Raw genomic sequence first — 21,349 nt, 5'->3', positions numbered from 1 at the left:
GGTACATTCAGAATTACAAATAAAGCAATTCATAGTGGTACAGAGTTTGGTATTCCTGACGTTCTAAAGAGAGCTGTCTGGCATTTTCAGTTCAAAATTAGAGAATCTTTTATAATTTTCTATTTCGGTAATGAAAATTTAGATCAGCAAATCAATATTCATGCATCCAGTGTAATGAAATATAATTTATTATCTATGTCAATTTTTGTATACTGTAATACAATTTACAGACGAAATTTTTAAGACTTCAAAAAAATTCGGAATATTATCATCTACAAACGTACTATCCAATCCCGTCGAGTGGATCCCTGCTTAGGTACAACAAAAAACCGATTATGAAATTCCATGGATAATCGATCACAGTTCTCATCATAAAATTTTACGAGAAAACGAACAGTGACTAGCGAGAATAAATTCTAAACAGAAGTACGTGCTTTATCATGTAACAGGCTGATTCCACTAAACGCCCACGAGTTTTGAATGACGTCACGACGGTACACTTCGTACCGGTAGCGGAGAAATTCCATTTTCCATTCAGCCAATCTACGAAGCAACCGCGACGAAATGCATCGTAATGCGTTTCCAAGTGAATAATCATGCGGAGGAGGAAGATTTGCAGTTAGTTAGCGCCTGTCCTCCGCAGACGACTGCGACAAAACTCTTTGCAAACTTCATTGACTCGCAGTCGGATTCGTGGACCCTCTTAATCCTTTGATTGCGAAGGGCGTGAATATACGCACTCGAGAAATGGGCTACGAGAAATGTTTATGTTCGTTAAATAAATTTAAAAAAGAATATAAGCTCATAGGGAATGATAAGACGGAACTTTTTTATATTTAGAGTTTATTCATAAAACGCTTAGTTTCGAAAATAAAAATTGAAAAGTTAGAAGTTCATTGTCAAAATTATATTTCAAGGAAACTGGTCTTTTAAGTTTTCAATTTTTATCTCTGAAACTAAATGTCCTACGAATAAATTGTAAATATAAGAAAGTTTCGTTTTATCATTGCCTACAAGCTGATATTTTTTTTAAATTCACACCTCCATGCTTCTTAGAATTTCTAACAAAAAAATGGCACCGCGATGTCTTCATTCTCAATCGTACCGCGGTCAAAGGGTTAATAAACCTGGAGTCCGAGGCAAACGCCGCCCGCGTCTACGATGTTTCATTCCTTTTAGCCCGTATTTGAAACCTATTTTTGCCCGAGAAGCAGTTTGAACTTTGCTGCCATGCCGCCGGTTGGAGATATACAATTATTTGATGACGGGTAAAAATACATTAAAGTGGCAATCTATTGATCGTCTTAACATCGTTAAAGGGATCAGGCGATTTAATTATTTCAACAATGGGTTGGTGGAGATTCGAAGTATCTAAGCTACATTTTTTTTTTGGTTACTTTCTAAGAAGTTTTTGATCATGTTTATATCTATTATCGAAGTAATTTGGATGTACGCTTGTGTTTTTATGTAGATAAAAGTCAGTATAAGTGGTTGGCGAAGAATGACAATGGTTTCTGTAACTCTTCTTATGAAATTCGTGTCTGATGACTACGAAAAAATGATCATGCTTTGAAAACCTAATGTTAAAGTGAAACTTTATTTGGTAATTATTTTCAACGAAACGACCTCAAGTCTCGACTTTTACTTTTCTACAGTGTTCGTACGCATCTTAACGAAAAAGATATATTTTTTTTAGAGTTTAAAATGGCGCTGCATGCGGTTTATTAAAAGACCATTTTTAAGAAGCCCTGTTGGTTTCGTAGTGATTTCAGGATTAAAAATAAAGTGATCGCGAAATTTCCTTGAAGACTGTTATTCTGGAAAGTTGTAATTTTGGACTGAACACGTGGATAAAGAAAATAGAGATAAAGCACTGAAATGTATAACTGGAAGAAGTTTTTCCTACACTTTAAGAAACATATAAACATTGTGTATAAGGAAAAGTGTAGACTTGTATTCATTTTCTTGGATTAATTATAATTTCCTGAAAAATGCGAATATTAAAAAATGCTACGTCTATTAAAATTTACTACCAATTTTGTCCCTAATGCGTAACATCATGAATAATATATAGGACTATGAAATTTTTTAAAAATGTTGTCAACAATTTTTCACAATCACGATGAAAGAAAAATTTCAAGATAATCCATTTATGTATGAGAGATCACTGGTTATAATTGTTCGAAATAAATAAAGAATGACCAGATGAGGTTACATAGGAATTCTAACTTATTCAAACAACTTTCACATATTTCGGAAAAGAAATGAGATTTGTATACGCAAATAAATGATGTTCAAGTAAAATTAAGATAGAAGCAACAATTCCTACAGGAACAAGTGAAAGGACATAGTTATTTATAAAAGGGCGTAGGTACTTTGAACAGACAATTTTTTTCTTAACCCCTATGTAGATGAGCTTATATTTATAACTCAAGTAGGCGAGCGAAGGTACGCTAGACACTCATTTTGTTGCTTTTTCTAATTAGGTGTGGTTATCATTGTAAATGATCTTTGTTATTTAAGCTATTATTTAATATCTAGAGACGCGGTAGCGTCTCGGCGCCAAGTATATGAAAAATTATCCGTCACCGCGTATATACTGGCGTTGGAGCTACCACGTATCTTTTACAGGAGAGATGGTCCATTCCAACCTAACCTGAAACTTCTTTCATAAATATCTCAACACGCCTGCAATATTTTCTAAATTTAAAGGCATTTTTCTCATGTAAACCGCATATAAGCTTTCGAATATAACCAAAATCAATAAAATCGGTCCACGTACAACTGAGATATCGTAATATCATGTCATAAATATGTCAGAAACGGTATTTTTCGTATGATTTTCCCGTCGTCAGCCCTTAGCCAATAGGAGCTAAGCAAAAGCCGACCGTTTATGTTTTTCTATTTTCTTGTAGTTTTTTATGGGGATCTTCTATTTTTCAATGATAACTCCTTGAGTTCTACACTTTTTCATGTACTTGGCGTGATTTTTTTACTTTTTCGAAGTTTTTTATCGGATTGTAACAACACCAGAAAATCGCGACCAAAAATTCGCAAACATCGGGGAAAGCTCGCGAACTCTCGCGAACGCGCTCGCATAGTAACGCGACTTGTTGATTGACCGCAGTCTGTTAGCAACAATCGGGTATAAGAATCGCTCTCGCGATAGCTCTTAGGAGAGAATGAGGTAATTACCACGGTCGCCTAATGAGTGAGGAGAGTATGAAGCCTAGCTTTCGGACGCCTTTTGCAGCTCAGAAGTGAACGGCTGGAATTGCCGCCGGTCGTCTGTAAAAGAGGACGTGTGTAAGAAGAGCTCTTGCCTGGCCGCCCTGGAACGGAGAGAACAGCTGGATTTACCGCCGGTCGCCTCACAGGGAATGGACGGTAGAGCCACCCGGACGCCTCGACGCGATATACATTTTCTGTTATTGTAAAATTGAGCTGAAAGCTTTGATTCCGAAAAAACCTGTAACTTTTATTCCTCTCCCAGAAAACTAACATGTACAGTTGGTTAATAAATAAACCATTTCCTTTTATCCTTAGAACTCGTTTCCAATTCATTCCTGCGATTCCTACAACCTACATCCCCTACTATATCTTTTTATCTAATAAATATATTGCCAATCTATAATATATTAGGCAGAACATGACTCGAGTGTTAATATATACTCCTATATATCTTTCTGCTTAAAGGTTACATTGCATTATTTCTAATAATTAAGACTATCATCAGGCAGTGTCAAAGGAGAAACATTCTTTTTATTTCCGTTTCCATTCTAAGATTTGAGTTATCGTTGGTGAATAGTCCGAATATAGCAGGATTGATGAAAAATAGATAATCATAATCATCACCAATGTTCTCGAATACACCACACCAACACAAGTAGAAATAGTGAGCGATGGTCAGACATATTAGCCAGACTGTGCTCACTTGCACGTGGGACTGTTATTTTTCTCTATCCTTCAGGATCGAAATAAAGCTAAAAGAAAGAAAATTGGACGTCGTTGACACAATTAAAGCGAACGTGACAAAAGTGCTCAACTGCCTCTTACTGAAAGACTTCCAACGATGTTTGCAGAAGTGGCAGAAACGTTGGAATAAGTGCATACCTATTATCAGCAGAAATCTACTTTAAAATACGTTGTTAGCTTTAAGTTTGTACACGTTGAACTTTTATTCAAAGAAAAAAATTCTTATTTAAAAATCCAGAATTCGTATACATTATACTAATCTATTAATCCTGAAGGAATAGTCGCATTGCCGATATACTAATGCTCCTAAAACCATTACTATCTTAATTTTTTATTTATCAAAAAGAAGCAGTAATGGTTTCTAATAGTGCATCGTATATTATATTAATCAATACATTGTATTATATTGGGTATTCGAAAAAGTCCGTGGGGTTTCTCAACCATTTGCATGATTTCATCGAATCGTTCTGTGATTGGTCGACAACAGCGTAATGCATCTGTGGTGTGTATGTAATGCATAAAAATGATATTATAAAATGTAGCGAATTTTCTCATTATTTATCTTCATGTTTAAGACCTTATTACTGTTAAATCAATCAAGAAATTTGATACCTATTTTTTCAATCTGTAGTATAAACTGTAACCTTTTAAATGACATCTAGTATGTTTCAACAGGTTACGTGTAAACAAAGATTTACAATGTTAAATTCATCTAGCGAGAAAACGCCTAATTAGGGAACTTTTTCGGATACCAATTATAATTGTACCTTGTATCGTCACCAGCTAACGTCTTTGCTAATGGTATACAAACAGGGATGGACAAAATTTTCAGCTAGATAAATGTTACGAGCAATGATGAAAAGACAAACTTTTTATTCAGTACTCAATTGAATAAACGTCGCGAATAAATTGCTATGTGTTGGCTTTATTTGAATGAAGTTGTGTTCATCTCTGCATGTAAAGGCATTATCTACACTGCTGATGGAATTTTTAAATTCTTTGTCTCTGTCTTGGACAAGCTAACTCCTCGTTTGGAATTTTCCTGTGAACGAGCTTCCCTTGTCCTCGAGGAGAACTCCACCTATGACAAATACTCAACGCCGATTTACGTCATGGTAGAAACTCGTAAAAATCCGGTACAGTTCCCAAGAAAAAGGAGAAATATTAGAATTAGAACCAGTGGAATAAAAATCAGCGATCGTGAGTTAGTACTAAATTATTAACGCTTCTCCATTTCCATGTGAAACTCATCTACTCACACGTGCAGAAATTCAAGCCTATAGATGAACCAACTCTTAGTATTCTTCAAAATAAATCAACGAAATTGATTAATTTTTAATTATTCGATGGTGTTTTTTTTCATTTATATTGTATTTCGAGAAATACTATTTGACAAAGTTTGAGGTTCGAACATTTGTGTAATTGTATGATCAAAGCTATATCTAATTGTAAATATAGCTAACTGAAGTTATATTTCATTTGAAACATATGTAGTATATGTTCTTTGTGAATTCTAAGCAAATGATGTGTCATTCATTTTCAAATCTTTTGTTTAGTATTTGTTTAAGGAGGTTTCCTTATATATTTAGCAATGGAAAAAGGCGATTTCTTAAATTTTGTGTTTTCTTAAAGCTTAGTGATTTAAAAATGTAGTTTTACTTTCAAATTTACTCTTTCCTTTTGTAATGTAAAAATGAGGTGACAAGTTTGTAGTGGAAGTTATAATCCCTTGTGGTAAACCGAAATATGCCTTCAAAGTGTCGCCATTTTGTCAACTTTTTAATTTTTTAAATTTCTTCTAGTCTAGACGAAATCTTCATTCGCTTTACTTTTGTTTGTATCTTGCAATTTTTATTTACAATCATTGAATATGGTGCAATCGTGTTCACCGATTGCGATGGTAATCTCGTTACAGCATTAGGATATTATTTATAACTTGTTTACTATCAAAGTAATTTTGATCAAAGTAAATCAAAGTAAGTTACACGAAAATATTTATGTAAAGTCTTTATATCAATATGTAGTAATTAACAAAGAAAGTTTTAGTTCAGTATGTCGCGTACTTTCCTCAAACAAAATCTCTCAAATGTTGCTCATTTTTCAGTCAAGAGTCAACCTACGCAAGAGATAAGATGCGAGTTACGAGATGTTTGGCTTTACAGCTTGTTCTTCAGATTGTGGCCAGTTGGACGACGCGTCCTTTAACACTTTGTTTCAACCTTCACCTTTCGGTGTCTGGTAGAAAATAACGGACCTTGTGAGCGAGCTATACGATGCACTGTTTAGATTCTTCTTACTTTCTTTGCGCAAGTGATATCGATCACGGTTTTTATCAGTAACGAGTAGTAGATGTCGAATATTTTCTCATTTTAACGCGAAGGGAAGACATTTTTTTATTATACACTATTCCTTGAGTTATATCTTGAGATTCGTTTGAAACCTTTATTATTTATGTTTCGAGAACGAAACGTAATAGAAAGCTGAAATTTTGCACATGTCTTATTTGGAGTGTTTCTTTTTACTGTTCTTTTATTTCGTATCTTGTGCTCAAATACGATTGTCAATTGGACGGTCAGCTACTGTGATTACAAATCTCACCCGACTTAAATTCTAAACGGTGTCACATCCTCACCGATATAACATCTACCGATGTAAAGTAAAAAGTCGTAGGGTTAGGTATCTTTTTGTAGCGGAAAGAAGTTTAAATATGTCTATATTTTATTTTTAGTTTTATATAGTCCAAGGATTTTCAACAATGATTCGATTCAATTATTATTTAAAAATTTAATCTATATTTAATTCGATAAATAATGAAACGAGAAAAGGAAGAAAAACAAAGTCAATTTACACACTTTTAATCGTGTTTCAAAGTAATAAAACTTTTTGTGAACTCTTTATTTGGATCCAACAAGGGAGGTGCCTTTAATACCTAAAAACTCCTTTTCCCTGCTCATCAACGAGTTTATTTATTCTTTCTTTATTGATCCAACATTTTTTCTAAATTCGAAATATTATATTTTAATAATCAAAAAGAGAAAATAAAGAGAACCTTTAAGGTTACTTGCGTTTCTAACTAAAATCAATGTGTATTTATGAGAGAAGAATTTTTCCTAACTTTGATCTTGTATGATTTCAATTTTATACTCTTTAACACTATTAATTTGGTTTTATTTTATGATTTTTTGTCTGACTCAAATTTTTGCAAGAGGTTAATTTTAGTATTTTACGATATTGCATAATATTTTTACATCGATTAAGCAGTATGCAAAAGTTAAGTTGTTATGTAGTCTAAAAATGTTAACTAACAAATAAGAGATAATTTTTGGATTCGTTATATGATCAATAACGATTACAATCCAAATTATGTTTCGCGGTTGGTCGAATAGAAGCTTATCTTAATAAGTGTTCGATTTAATCAATCATATTGCGTATAAATCACTGTACAAAGCGCCTATGTATCATCTAATTGAAAAAAAATTCTGTCCACCCGTGGCATTACGTCACTGGTTTCAATCTACCGTGGCGAGCAAGCTGACAAATAATGAAACGTGTGATTATTGCGTCAACGCGTAACATTAAACACGATCACGCGAATCGAGAGATGAAAGCTTGCAATGCAAACAGTATCATTCGGAAAAATGGTTCTTGTAGATCTTGACCGTTGGAAGTGCGCTCGATTAGTTTGGGAATTGTGTGGGATGGTACAAATAAAAGCAAAACGTAACATTGAATTGATACGAAAGTGAGCGAGGCAAACTGCGTGGGAGTTCGAGGTTCCTGAAACTTGTAGGTAATAGTATGACGCACAGATTAACATTCGATAATGTTTTGGAATTCCTACATTCCCAGCTCTTATTAGCGCCTACAATTTTCTCGAATTTTTCATTTGTTGAAGTACCCTTCTAAAAATGCAAAAAAGACTGATTACGAAATTCTGTATGAACCTATATTGGCTTCTGTTTGCTTTTGCATCTCAGAAGTGGTTTATTAGAAAATTATGAAATTTCAGTAGTGATTACTACACACAGTCAGTCCCATAATTATTCATAGCCTCTATGTCTAATAAAGATACTTTAAATTAAATGATAGGTTCCATGTTTCCAAATAAATGTTCATTATAAATATATACATGAATAAACTTTACACATTTATACAGGATGAGTCTTATAATGTGACGACCTCAAATAAATCGTAAGGTATTTGTTGTACGACAAAATGTTTCAAACAAAAGTTGCATGGTATCTAGGGGGACATACAGTGCTGTAATCTGTTTTTCATTACCTTACTTTTTTATTGAGATATTAGAGTTACCTTCAGTTTTTTAAATGGAATGTCTAATATTTTTTTTCGAATTCGAATAAATCATCAAACTATATGTAAAAAAGTATGAAGTGGGACTTTTACGCAAATATACTTTTTTATGCAAAATTTGATGACTTATCCGTATTCGAAACAAATATTAGATATTCCATTTAAAAAACTGAAGGTAACCCTAATATCTCAATAAAAAAGTAAGGTAATGAAAAACAGATTACAGCACTGTATGTCCCCCTAGATACCATGCAACTTTTGTTTGAAACATTTTGTCGTACAACGAATACCTTACGAGTTGTTTGAGGTCGTCATGTTACAAGACTCACCCTGTATATTTATAATGGGGGATTTATTTGGAAACATAAAACCTATCATTTAATTTTAAATTTCTTTAAGGCACACAGAGGGTCCGAATCTTTTTTGGGACTGACTGTATAGATCATTGATACCAGTGAAGTTTTGAACAAATCCAGTGACCAGGGATGTCATCTACATATGTTGATCTTTGTTCCGCTTTGTATCTCAGGAGTTTTTCAACAAAAAAATGTGGATATGATCACTTTCATGTGAGACATGAGGTACTATTCAAATTTTGAGCAAATTTTGTATGTATATGTATATATTAACTGTTCATGTTTGTTTGCATAACAATTTTGTGGTTAAGTGAACAGCAGCCCCTGGCTGTACCTCACCTCTGTGTAAACTATTTATTTATTTTGTGTTTAATCTGTTACAATATACCTATGTGATCAGTTAAAACGTTTAGTAATAATAATGCCGCAGAAGTGGTTTATCGGAAAATTATGGAATTTGTTACAGTGACTTCATTATAAGGCCTTTTGATGCCATTCCGCTCTTTTGTGGTTAGAAGTTTTGAATATTGAATGCAGAAAAATTTGTTACGAACTAAAAGCAAGAAAGTTTCCCAATAATGTTAGCTTCTTCTATTCGGTAATATTCATTACTCTAACGTGCTATATTAGTTTCTTCGTAGAAACTTTGCAAAGTGCACAAATGTTTGCATCATTAACCGCTTAGTTACACCACCCACGGTTCTTATCATCCTCGAGACTTCATCTACCTCCCTTTAATCGATTAGCTTCGCGATAGACAGCAGTTTTCAATTTTGCGAATTCGGTAGAAATTCAAACGTCAATTAATCTCTGGCGTCTCAACATCTTTATCCATGTAACGAATGCAATCTTGCCTCTTATACTTGATCTATTATCTCCGTAAAAATATGTATATTATCTCTTATTTTTCGTTACCCAACAAACATGAGGTATCATAAAAATGTTAGAGTATCGAGCGAATATTTATTTTAAATTCTCCGTCGTTAAAATTGAATTGAGGTGGTTTGATGCAACATGTGAATGTACTGGAACCCTCAACAAACGTTCACTTTTAGAAAATTATGAAAACGTTTGATCTTTTATTTGTATCTTCTGCAAAAAGTCAGATTAATTTACTTCTGACTACGTGTATTTCTAGTATAACATTATTTTTATAATGTACATAATTATAACATTAACTTCATATTTATTTTGATATTTCAATCATTTAAATAACAATCGAAGTGTTCATTATTTGATTAAACATAAGAAATGAATACATTTAGCAATAATAATTTTGTATGAAAATAGATGATAAATACAATATTTTATGATACATTAAAGCTAAACACACGTAGTATCGTAAACCAACGTTTGTTCCTTTATTACATCACCGCCGTGAGACAGCATTTTGTATACCAACTCAAATTGACTAAAAGCAAGTTGAAATTTAATACGGAACTTGTTTATCATACTAACAGTGTTTCAGAAGTTGGTCACCTTTTTCGAGTTCCAGATCAGTTTAATGTCACAATCTATGTCTGAATGCACGCGAAATGCGTGGCAGAAAATATTGGTAGGATACTATGGGTGACCTTAAAAACTTTGGAAAAATTGTTTGAAAATAATAGATGTCATTTTTTGCCTTTATTCTGATGGAACATTACGTGAAGTCATTAACTCTTTGACCTAAGATTTACTGTAGGATCGTGAATGCCATAATCAGGTATAAAATTCCTTGCACCCTTTTATGCGACATGTCGTGTCTTTCATGTTCGACTCAAATTCTGTACCACGAGTCTCACACGTTGTTATAGGTTAAACGGTTAACTGTGCTCATTGCATAAATCTCTGAAGAAAAATATTTACCTTCATTATTCTAGTGTAGTTTATTTTCATTTTTTGTTTACATTCTGCTCGTAAGACTTAATTAAAATACTCGTTCTTAAAAGGTCAGCACTCCAAAACATATAATAATTACTGCTAATTAAATACTTCATATCAATAACAGATCAGTTGCTCTTAATTGATTATCTAAAGACTCAATTTAGTCGTTTCATAATCAGTTCGATGGACAGAGTTATTGATAAATATCGTTATCGCAATAGGGTCATCGAATTCGTATAGAACATAACACAAGATTGGTTTTTATACTGTAAAAAATTCTAATCAGATCCTAGATTTCGTCCTCGTAGATTTTTCTTTAGAAAATCATTCCTGTGTCAAGTCTAATTTTTCCTCCATTCAAAAGCAAGCTATGTTTTACATTTTACAGGTTCTTTAAATTGATTTAGTTTCTCACCTTGCCACAGATGTAGTATTCTGGTGGTTCCTTGTCACTTAACGCTAATACTGCCTCGCTCTCAGCTAGAGGACTTCCAGGTTGACTACTCGCTATCCTGGATCCCTTTTCCTGATAATATGTTTTGTGGAAGACCTTCACCGAGGGTACTGGCAACGCCGTGATCATCCTGAATAAAACAAGAACACAGAAATACGTTATTCGAGTAGCTTAGTCTTGTCATTGAATCGATTGAATATTCTGTATCAGTGGTCAGTTATTTTGTAAACAGAAAAAACACATCTACCTTCAGAAAAAAAAACAAAAAGAGACCAAAATCTACCTCAAAATTATTTTCAAATATTTTTAATCATCGTGGAAATAATTACATATGTTTTAGAATTTTCTAGATCTCGCAAGTAGAGGAACAACCCCTCGAATTCTACCCTTACGAATCACCCCAGGTATTTACCCATTCTATGTATACTATTCCATGCAAAAACTAATCCAAAATATAAAATCAAAGTAGACATTTTCTTTCGTTATCGAGAAAAACAAATAAATTTAAATAAAATTATATTTGGAAGGTAACTGCTTCACCTTTACTTAAAAAATCATTCTAATTAAATGACACATATATACATACAATTCTATTCTATACAATTTTATTTATTACATATACTTACAATACGCAATTTAATTATAATGATTTTGTAAGTAAAGGTCATACCGTTACTTTCCAAATATAATTTTATTGGACTTAAATTTGATCAAAGAGTTATGATTTTCAGATTTTCAAAATTTGTTTTTTTCCATAACGAAAACGTAAAGCCTATAAACACATTTTACTTTATATTTTGGATTGGTTTTTGGATGAAATATTAACCTCTTTCCAATTATACTACACTTGCTGTACTGCTGAGGGGTTCCATTGTTTCACAAGCGAATGAAACGTTTGATATTTCTAAACGATCGAGGAAGTGTAATTCTTTATCATTAGGTTTACGGAGCACGGTAATTTTGACCCATTTTTTCACAAAGTTTCAACAAATCTTCTATTGTATATCTGTATATTTGATTGCCACCCATTTATACTGACTTTTACCCATATTTAAAGAGAAGCATATACAAGGTATTCGGTAATTTATGGTACATTAACTGGAGAACAATACATTAATTTTCTTCGTAATGTGTTGCAAATCTTTGTAGAAGACATTCCACTGGCCACCAGAAGAAGAAAACTTTAAGCCATGGAAATGACCTTGAATGACATTTCAAGGTCAACATAATATAGGTAAATGAATTCGTCTTGAGATAAGCTATGTGTCTAGCGTGAAAAAAAACTACGTTTCCATTTAAAAAAACAAAGGTGACCTTCAAATCTCGGAAGCGCCTCCACCTAGAAAAAAAAACAATGTACACCATTGAATGTCTCCCTTCAGATAGAGCATGTTTCGTTTAAACATTTTTTTCGAATGATGAATATTTTTCGAGATAATCGCGTAGAAAGATTATAATGAGACACCCTGTATTTAAGTTAATTTTTGTTCAAGTCTCCTAATTAATCTATATTTTAGTAAATCGACTTCTTAAAGCATTACTTCAATGATAGGAATCTGATATGAAATCTCCGTAAACCAAGTGTTAACGACGTCCCCGTTTCATCCAGTAACTGTCGGCCGTAGTCGATTGGGAAAACAAGGGGGAAGCCTGTGAGTCGCCACGGCTCGACGGTAAAACAGCAATAATGCGACCCTCCCCTGTCTCTTCAATCTCAAAGATAAGTTGGAGGGTGTCCTTGGCTTTAATTTCCCGATCGCCGTGGACGTCCCTCTTTTTACCGCGTTTGCACGACAAAGTAGCCGACCGTGTCGCGTTTCCAGGACGACGAGCCGTTCCGTTCAACATGTGGGCTCCATTGTCCTTTCCGTGATCCATCGAAAACCCAGGATCGTCGTATTCCGTCCCCGTTTTGTTTTGATCGATCACGAAGAGGTGCTACGTCACGGCTGACGGTTAATGTGAACGTATGTCTTCGGTGTGTCGACTAATGATCGTGTCCTTGGCACAGCTTTAAATCCTTCCCGCGGAAGCTTCCCGTGTTTCCCTTTTACGGTGACTACTTTGTACGATTCGAATTAATAAAATTGGATTTACCAGAGTTCTTGTGAGATTTCCCGTCGTCTTCCTGAGTTATGTACTTTGCAATCAGCCGTTGTCCTTCGATTCTACGATATCGAATGGATTATGGGGGATTATAATACCGTCGAAGCGGTTCTTGCAATTCCTGGATCTTTCAGGATTTCGCTGATGTGAACTTTTACGATACGTTTTAGATTTAGCAGATGCGTCATCATGAAAGTTCCTCCGCCTACGTATCTGCACAAGTGTCTAAGTCTTGTAATTTCTAGGTATCAACATGTATATTCTTCATTTACTGTAAATAACATTTCGCTTCACGAACAAATGTAAGTCTTTTTAGATTTTATGACTTCAAAGAATGTTTCAGTCGACTAAAATAACCAAGATTATGTTCTACTACTAGATTACGTACAATCTACTTAAACAAATCGCTTGTTCAGCAGCGTGTCCATTGCTTTTTAAAATCGGGTTTATGCAATAGAAGTTAGTTGCTCGATAAATGTATCTCTACAATAATCCTCTTACTCCGAAGCCATTTTGTGCTGAGCTTGTTTCAGTTGTCACGATTGTTTGAGACTAATGTTAGATTTGATTTAAATGATCATGTATTGAATTTTCATGTTTCTTCATCGAATACAGAAGAAAACTACGGATTGAGGAGTTTAATATATATTTGTTGATTTGTTTCAACCTTGTTTGCTAGATCATTGTTCGTTGACGAACAGTGAAAGAATACTTACTGTTTTTAAAAGAAATATTAATCGAAATTGAAAGTATGCCAAAATATTCATTCAATAAAAATTTCATGTTAACGATATTATATCTTTGTTAAAGTTCAAACCACTCATCCCTTACATGTATGTTTATTGCCATATATGGTTAGCTACCTCAATTCGCCATTTAAGACCATTTTTATACTACTAACAACCAAAGATTCTGTTAATTTAACTACACCTTGTTCATTGTGGTAAATAAATAGGATAACATCCCCACGTTCTTCTACTTTTAACCAGTCAGCTGTCGCGTCGTCTTTTCAGAACGCGCACCTATGTGTGTCGCGAGAATCAAGCTACGACAGGTATAGTTGCTAAACACAGACTAATATTGAATCGCAGAGACGGTTATATATTAGATCGACCCAAAAATTCATGTCACTGAAATTAATATGTGAAACATACTCTTAAATAACCAGTGGTAAATAAATTTTACGCATAACGAGTATACTTGTCATGACATAAAATACTGGTTAAAGAATGTCTTGTGTACTCTTTTCTTACAACGCAGGGGTAGTAACAATACTATTACCAGAGGATTCTGTTAATTTAACTAAAGCTTGTTCATTTTGTTAAATAAATGGGGTAACATCCCTACGTCATTCTTCATCTCTCAAAGAATGTCTTGTGTTCTTTTTTTTGCAACCCAGGGATAGTAACCCTACTGTGCTAGACAGTTTCGAGCTCATTTATACTTATTTGTTCGAGTTACCAGTAACTTCCAAAGGAAAGTAACTAAAGCTTTCATTTATAAAGGGTTTCGACTTAAAGAATTTCGAGTTGTAATGATCTCCGAATTGTAATTATTTTGTGGAGGGCATAACAGACTCGCAACAAGAATAATGTTGTAGCATTAATGTATGATGGTTTGTGATGGTTGTAGCGGTAGCAGTGATATTGATGGTGGCGGGTGGCGGTGGTGGTGGCTGTGGAGGTGGAAATGCTGGTGCTGGTGCCCTAGATACGCTCTTGGGGCCGACGGCCGTTGCACCTCGGTTATCGAACAGCAGAGTTTGCACGAGGTGCAGCTGCACAGCTAGAAAACTATTGCGGACCCGTTTTTGGCGTCCTATTTAGTTTCCTCTCGGAATCTAGCGGTCGCGGTGAAATTAGCAGATGCAAAGAATGTTTCAATTACTAAACGTGACGTATCGCCCAGGGACTGACCAAAACTCTTACCTAGATGAACATTTCTAATAACGAATGAGAGATACGATAACGATCAAATTCAGAGAGTGTTTTTCTTTCCACTGTTCCTGTATGTATCGAACAATTATAGTTAAAAAAGTATCAGTGTTTACTGGGTAAATAACGTTCAGGGCACTAGAGAGTGTGAACCTTTTTGGATAAGTAAAAAAACTAAAATTATGTGTAGGAATAAGGCGAATATAATTGTACGAAAAATGACTAGAAATTGTATTAATTAATTTGAACCATATTATATTAATTTGTCATACTTCCTAATGATCCGAAACGTTGCGTATAAAATAGGTAACGAGTGATATTAACATTCTGTTGCTAGATATTACCGAATAACTTATAATACTAGTTTAAAAGATGAACTATTTATTCGTTACTCGTTGAATAAATATTAGGATTCAAATCGTAGAGTATTGCGCAATAAATAAAAATTCAACTCCTCGATCCAATAAATGTTGTGGATAACGTTGTATGTATGACGTTGATTTCGTTGGTTATATATTATTCGTGTAACATGTTCTGTTCTACTCATGATCTGTTACATTCTGTTACACAAATCACGTCGAAATCAATACCAAGAACGAAGCATGTATTAAGCATATCTCTTTAGTCGACCTGCCACACTAACGACCATATATTTATTTATTTAGTTATTTGGTCACGTAACACATAAGAATTTAAATTGGACACAATAGAAGTTTGTAATAAATAATCTTAATATTAGGACGTATATTTTGAGCGCTAAATCAAAGGAATTTTGTTGTTAATTTACGACTGGCATCGATAGTTGTACACTTGGTAATTTCTTCGTTGCAAATTGGAACATCGTTCTTATCCTTAGATTCACGACGTTTTGCAGAACTCTGAAACCTCACTGCTCAAAGGGTTAATGATAATCGTCGAAAGTTAATGCTTCAAGACGAGTGCTTAATTGCTTCATAAAATTGCAGTAACCCAGAAATATGAAGCTCCATTTCGCGTGGGTAGTAACTTGCAACGACTTATACTTTGTATTCGAGATGTTAGGAGCCGGAGATTTGCGAAACTTAGATAACCATTTAACTTTATAACGTCTCGCAGCAATCTAGAAATAGTGTCTTTTTGAGTTGCTTCTCCACTCTCTGCATTTGGACGGTAAAATGAAGCGGATGAATTCGAAAAGTTTTCCAAACTTTTACAGTTGTACTTCCAGGTTGTAAGAAATTTCTTGAGGTGTACTTAGTTAAATATTGAAAAGGAATTTTCTAGAGTTTGTTTCCTTTCTTCATATCATTTATAACGTATAAATCTAATTAGACTCGTTACAATATCATTAATAATATAACATTTGTGTGTACAACTGAAAACAGTATAATAACGCTACAATGTCCAAAAGACATATGATTGTGAGTGAAAAGCAATGTTTTTAGTTGATTGATTAACTAGGGAGATAATCAAATACACTCGGTACGACTCGATTTTCTCTAAAACAAGACTTCAAACGAAACAGTACTATTTTTGTACTTATTTTTAGATGTCCAATAATTCCCCGCTTATTCGTACCACGTGTTTGAAACTAATCTTAAACCTTTGGTCAGTGCTCTTGAGGACAGATAGAGTCGATATATCGATATTATAGATCGCATTTAAAGACTGCGTGTTTGTGATTTTCCTATAACTGTTGCTATGTTTGTCCAATCCAAACGAAATTTTATTCAGATGCTCTCTACGCCCTGACACGAACTATAGACTACGTAATTCACACAAATAATAATGATAATAGTTATTAAACGATATTATGACACACGAAAGACATCAAAGGAAAATTTTTAAAGACAGAATCTTTACCAAGAACGAATAGTATAATATTTCCTTTTACAAAAGAGTTCAATGATAAATGAACATTTTACAATAAATAAAAAACAAGTACAAAATTGTTAGATTCAACGTCAGATCAAACTACATGGGGAAATATACAGTGGGTGTAGAAAGTACTCGTACACCGATCAATTTCCAAAAAAGCTATGTAAAATTGTAATTTATTAACTTATTTTTTATAAACAATAACATTCTATATATTTTCGGAAATCTCTAGAATAGATACAAGAAAATTAACAAGAAAAAAACAATTAATCGATAGAAGCAATAAGTATTCGCACAACTGTTTAATTTTTAAAACTTCATTAAAAAAAAAAGAAATTTACATTAATTTACAAGTATATAATACTTCCTTCGTGAGATTTCCATTTGATTTTATAATTATTCTAACTTTTCTAAGCATTAAATTAACTAAATTATTAGTTATTCCAAGTGGGATCTTTTTCCATTTTTCTATTAGAACCTTTTTTAAAAATACTTTACTGTAAATTAGATGTTTTCTAATTCGCACGGAGCAATAAACTAATGTGTTTACGTTACAAACTCTACTGTAAATGGTTCGTCATAAGAATCGTACAAATACTTATTGCTTCTATATTTTTACCCACTTTTCGCATATTTTTCTTAATTTCACAAATTATATTAACTAGTAAATGTTGTTTGGACTATATCTATCTTAGAGATTTCCGAGAATATCTAAAATATCATTGATTATAAAAAAAGAAGTTAAGAAACTACAATTTCCCCCAAATTTTGGGAGGAAATTGATCGGTGTACGAATACATTCTACACCCACTGTATTTGTTTAAAATATTTCCCCATGTGGCTGCTGTTCGTTTATCCGTTCGATAGACCAAAGAAGGGAATGGCCAGTCGTATTTCATAGTTAATCTTATAAAAGAATAATTCCGCACGTGTTAATGATAAACACGATCTCGCGTGCCCACGGTTACGTTTGCGAAGGCCGAGAGATGAACGACACGCGATCCAACGTGCACGTATCCCCCCGGCTTGTATTACTATGCGTTATACAAGCAGGGTATTCAACTGCACACGAATTCCGAGCGCAATTTGTAGCTTGGACAGATAGAAAGGAATCATGGAACCGGATATCCCACGGTTCTATCGTGTTGGTTTATGCAATTTCAATGAAAACCCATATCCCCTGTCGGTCACTCTGAACGTCCCTATTGTTTCATTCTAAACGTTTCGTACGAGTCTCTTTTTACATTATACGCGAATATAATTTGCCAATCATAAAGTGCAACGAGACGAGCATCAGATTTGTAAGTTCACGACAAAGTTCAGGCGATATTTGATCAGGCTGTCGTCTATTTAATCTTTTATGAATGTTATTTTATAATTAATTTCTATTCTTGACAATTTAAGCTGTTTACTCTCATTCAATCAGGTGTATGATTGAAGGAATAAACTTAATCTTAATTTTTCAGTTTCTCTATCTAGCACAGTTGCCCGATTAAAATATCATTAAATATCATAACGTTTCTAAAGCAATTGGAACGATTCACTGAAAATTATTAAAAAATTGTACAAATCTAATTCTAAACAGTTGTATGTATTCTATTGATCTAAGCAAGCACTGTTTCAAATTGTCGACTTTGTGTTGGCGCATCCATAAAAAATATGGTTTATTTAAAAATGCATGACAGTATATGTCGATTTTACGTTTCATTTTAGAAGAAGGTATTTTTTTTTGGTTTAACCTGATTCTAACTCAATCGTTCACATTATTATTTCCAAACTAATATAGTTCTACCGGATACCGAGCACTTTATCTATTTGATAAACTAAAATAAAAGTAAATTAAAAAGTACCTTACATGTTTCCAATTTTGCGGATAAAGAGAAATGAATATTCATTTGATGAATGTTACAACTATGGTAAATGGATCTAAAATCTAACGAGTGAATCAATAAATAAATACTAGGTGTAAGGAAACCGACATGGTTCATAACGTACCTACAATATGCAGAAATCGAAGCCAACCTAGATTAATGTACAGTGGATGTAGAATGTATTCGTACATTGATCAATTTTCCAAAAAACCTTTGTGTGATATTGTAGTTTATTAACTCCTTTTCTTAATCAATGATATTCTAAATATTCTCGGAAATCTCTAGAATATAGTTCAAACAACAATCACTAGTTTATATAATTTGCGAAATTAACAAGAAAATACGAAAAATCGGTAGAAATATAGAAGCAATAAGTATTCGCACGGTTCTTATGACGAACAATTTACAGTAGAATTTGTAACATAAGCACATCAGTTTATTGCTTCGTGAGAATTAGGAAACATTAAATTTTCAGTAAAAAAGACTTAAAAAATGCTCTAATAAGGGAATGAAAGAAGATCCTACCCTGAATAACATCGACATTTATGATAGTTAAATTAATGCTTAGAAGAGTTGCAGTAATTATAAAATCAAAGAAAATCCCACGAAGTATTAATTATTTATAAATTAATGTAAATGAAGTTTTAAATATTTAACACTTGTATAAATACTTATTGCTTCTGTATTTCTATCAATTTATTGTTTTTTCTTGTTGATTTCTCACTTATACAAAATACCTAATCTTTTCGTACTGCATCTATTCTAGAGATTTCCAAAAATATGTAAAATATCATTGTTTATAAAAAAAAAGTTAATAAATCACAATTTCACATAGTTTTTTTGAATATTGATCGGTGTACGAATACTTTCTACACCCACTGTATACCAATTACGAGTTCTCCAAACTGTCCCTTAGGATATCCTTTATAAAATAAGTAAAACTTTAACGACATCACCTTTCACGTTCAACTCTCTAAAAATCATTGTAAAAACACCACTCATGTTTCATTAAAAACTAAAATCCTTCAATCCCCTTTGAAAACCCTCTACATAAAGTCCGCCTTCCAACATTTACTCAAAAGTCGCAGAATTTCGCGAACAATCAATCCCACTCCCGCACGACAGGTCGCTGCCGCGTATTCGCAACTAAATAGGCCACGTAGGCATAAATGGAGGATGCAGAACAAATTCTAAAGGAATTAGGATGATAATCGATGAAACCCAGATTCGGCTTCGACGTTTTTCGCGAAACGAAAGTTTCTCTACGCGGAACTTTCAAGGGCCCCCGTCGGTTCCAGACAGGTTCGTCAATGGTCGCGCGTGAAATCAGCCTGGTCGCGCCTCCGCAACCCTAATCCGAAGGTCGGTAATCGTGACCGGGCCACGATTTAGCTATCATCGCCATCGAACGCATCGCCGTCTTGGCTTCCGAGGCGGAATCGTACAAGTTTTGCAACGAGCCAGTTACGTGCACAGCGAAGGGGTAACCTTTATTGCTCGGAAAGGCGTAAACTGGGACAGTGGCCTGATTCCTGGTGTCATGGCTGCAGCTGCATGTGCACCGAGGAGAGTGGAACGGCTATAGACACACGAATGTGCAACCAGTACCGTTCCCTCGGTCTTGGATCTCTGCCAAAAGCTCGCGGGGATTCTCGCCCAGCCGTGGAAAAGGAAAGAGGGGAAACGTCGGATTAATATTTGCGCGTAACGCGAAGACAGTGGACTCGTCTGTTTTTCAGCGCCACCCGCGCTTCGCTCGCTCCAGTTTTCGCCCTATGGTCTCGCGGGGGAGGTAGGAACGCCTTAGACTGCAACAGGGGTCGGTAAACTTTTTTCGAGAAGGGGAATGGTTACGAATTTTGGTGCAACGAACGCTGCAAAATGGTACATTTTTACTCGATCTTTTATTCATATTAAATTATATTATTTTCACGATGATGACACGTTTTCTGATAATTGCAGCTTTAAAGGAAAGATAATGAGAAATTCTGGGTAGATGCTACTTTTTGCTTACAGTATAGCGCAAGAACGTATAGAATTTTATGGACACCAAACAGCCTTTTCTATTTTTTTATATTTAACCAACTTTCATAGGAATGTACTACGGTATGGGTGATGGCATTTTCTGGATCAGGGGAGTTCAGAGAATGCATTGAGTCCAAAATCGAGACCGTTGTCAAAAAATTGTGGATTGTAGAAGGGGTGGGGGTTTGTGGGTGGTGGATTTGTCCGAGAGGGATTTCAAGGGATGCATTTTGTAGAGGGCATCAAAGAGAGTCGCCCTAAAGGTTTGTTTAATTTTTCTAACCCCTTCCATTATTCCTGGTCCCTTCAGAAGTGACGTTTTTCGATGCGCCCCCCTTTAAGGGTGTGAATTAACCCCTTCGCGTCAACCCTCGCCAATGCAACTTTACACACGCCTAGGGGATACTTTAAAAGTACTCCTTACGCAGTTTCATTTCAATCGGTTGGAAACTGCCATAGTTACGATGCACAGTGCGATGAGTATATGAGAAATAAGGACAAAAAAATCAAATCAGTATTCAAAAATATTGTACTTGATAAGAAAGGTAAAAAAAGTAAATAAGTATGTTAAAACAATGAAGAAAAAATTTATTA

At 34.2% G+C, this 21,349-nt stretch overlaps 1 protein-coding gene across 1 annotated transcript in view; it reads right to left on the bottom strand.

Annotated features, from left to right (window-relative positions):
* The window catches only part of LOC128895103 (uncharacterized), a 38,771-nt gene that overhangs the window by 7,053 nt on the left and 10,369 nt on the right, over positions 1 to 21,349 (bottom strand). The window contains exon 2 of the mRNA XM_054157384.1: positions 10,924 to 11,092. Coding sequence (XP_054013359.1) covers positions 10,924 to 11,091 — 168 coding nt within the window. The 5' untranslated portion in view covers position 11,092. The remainder of the gene's footprint in view (positions 1 to 10,923; positions 11,093 to 21,349) is intronic.

The sequence above is a fragment of the Hylaeus anthracinus genome, unplaced genomic scaffold (genome assembly GCF_026225885.1).
Source record: "Hylaeus anthracinus isolate JK02 unplaced genomic scaffold, UHH_iyHylAnth1.0_haploid 4, whole genome shotgun sequence".
Lineage (NCBI taxonomy): Eukaryota > Metazoa > Arthropoda > Insecta > Hymenoptera > Colletidae > Hylaeus > Hylaeus anthracinus.
This window is presented reverse-complemented; position numbering and strand designations above follow the sequence as displayed.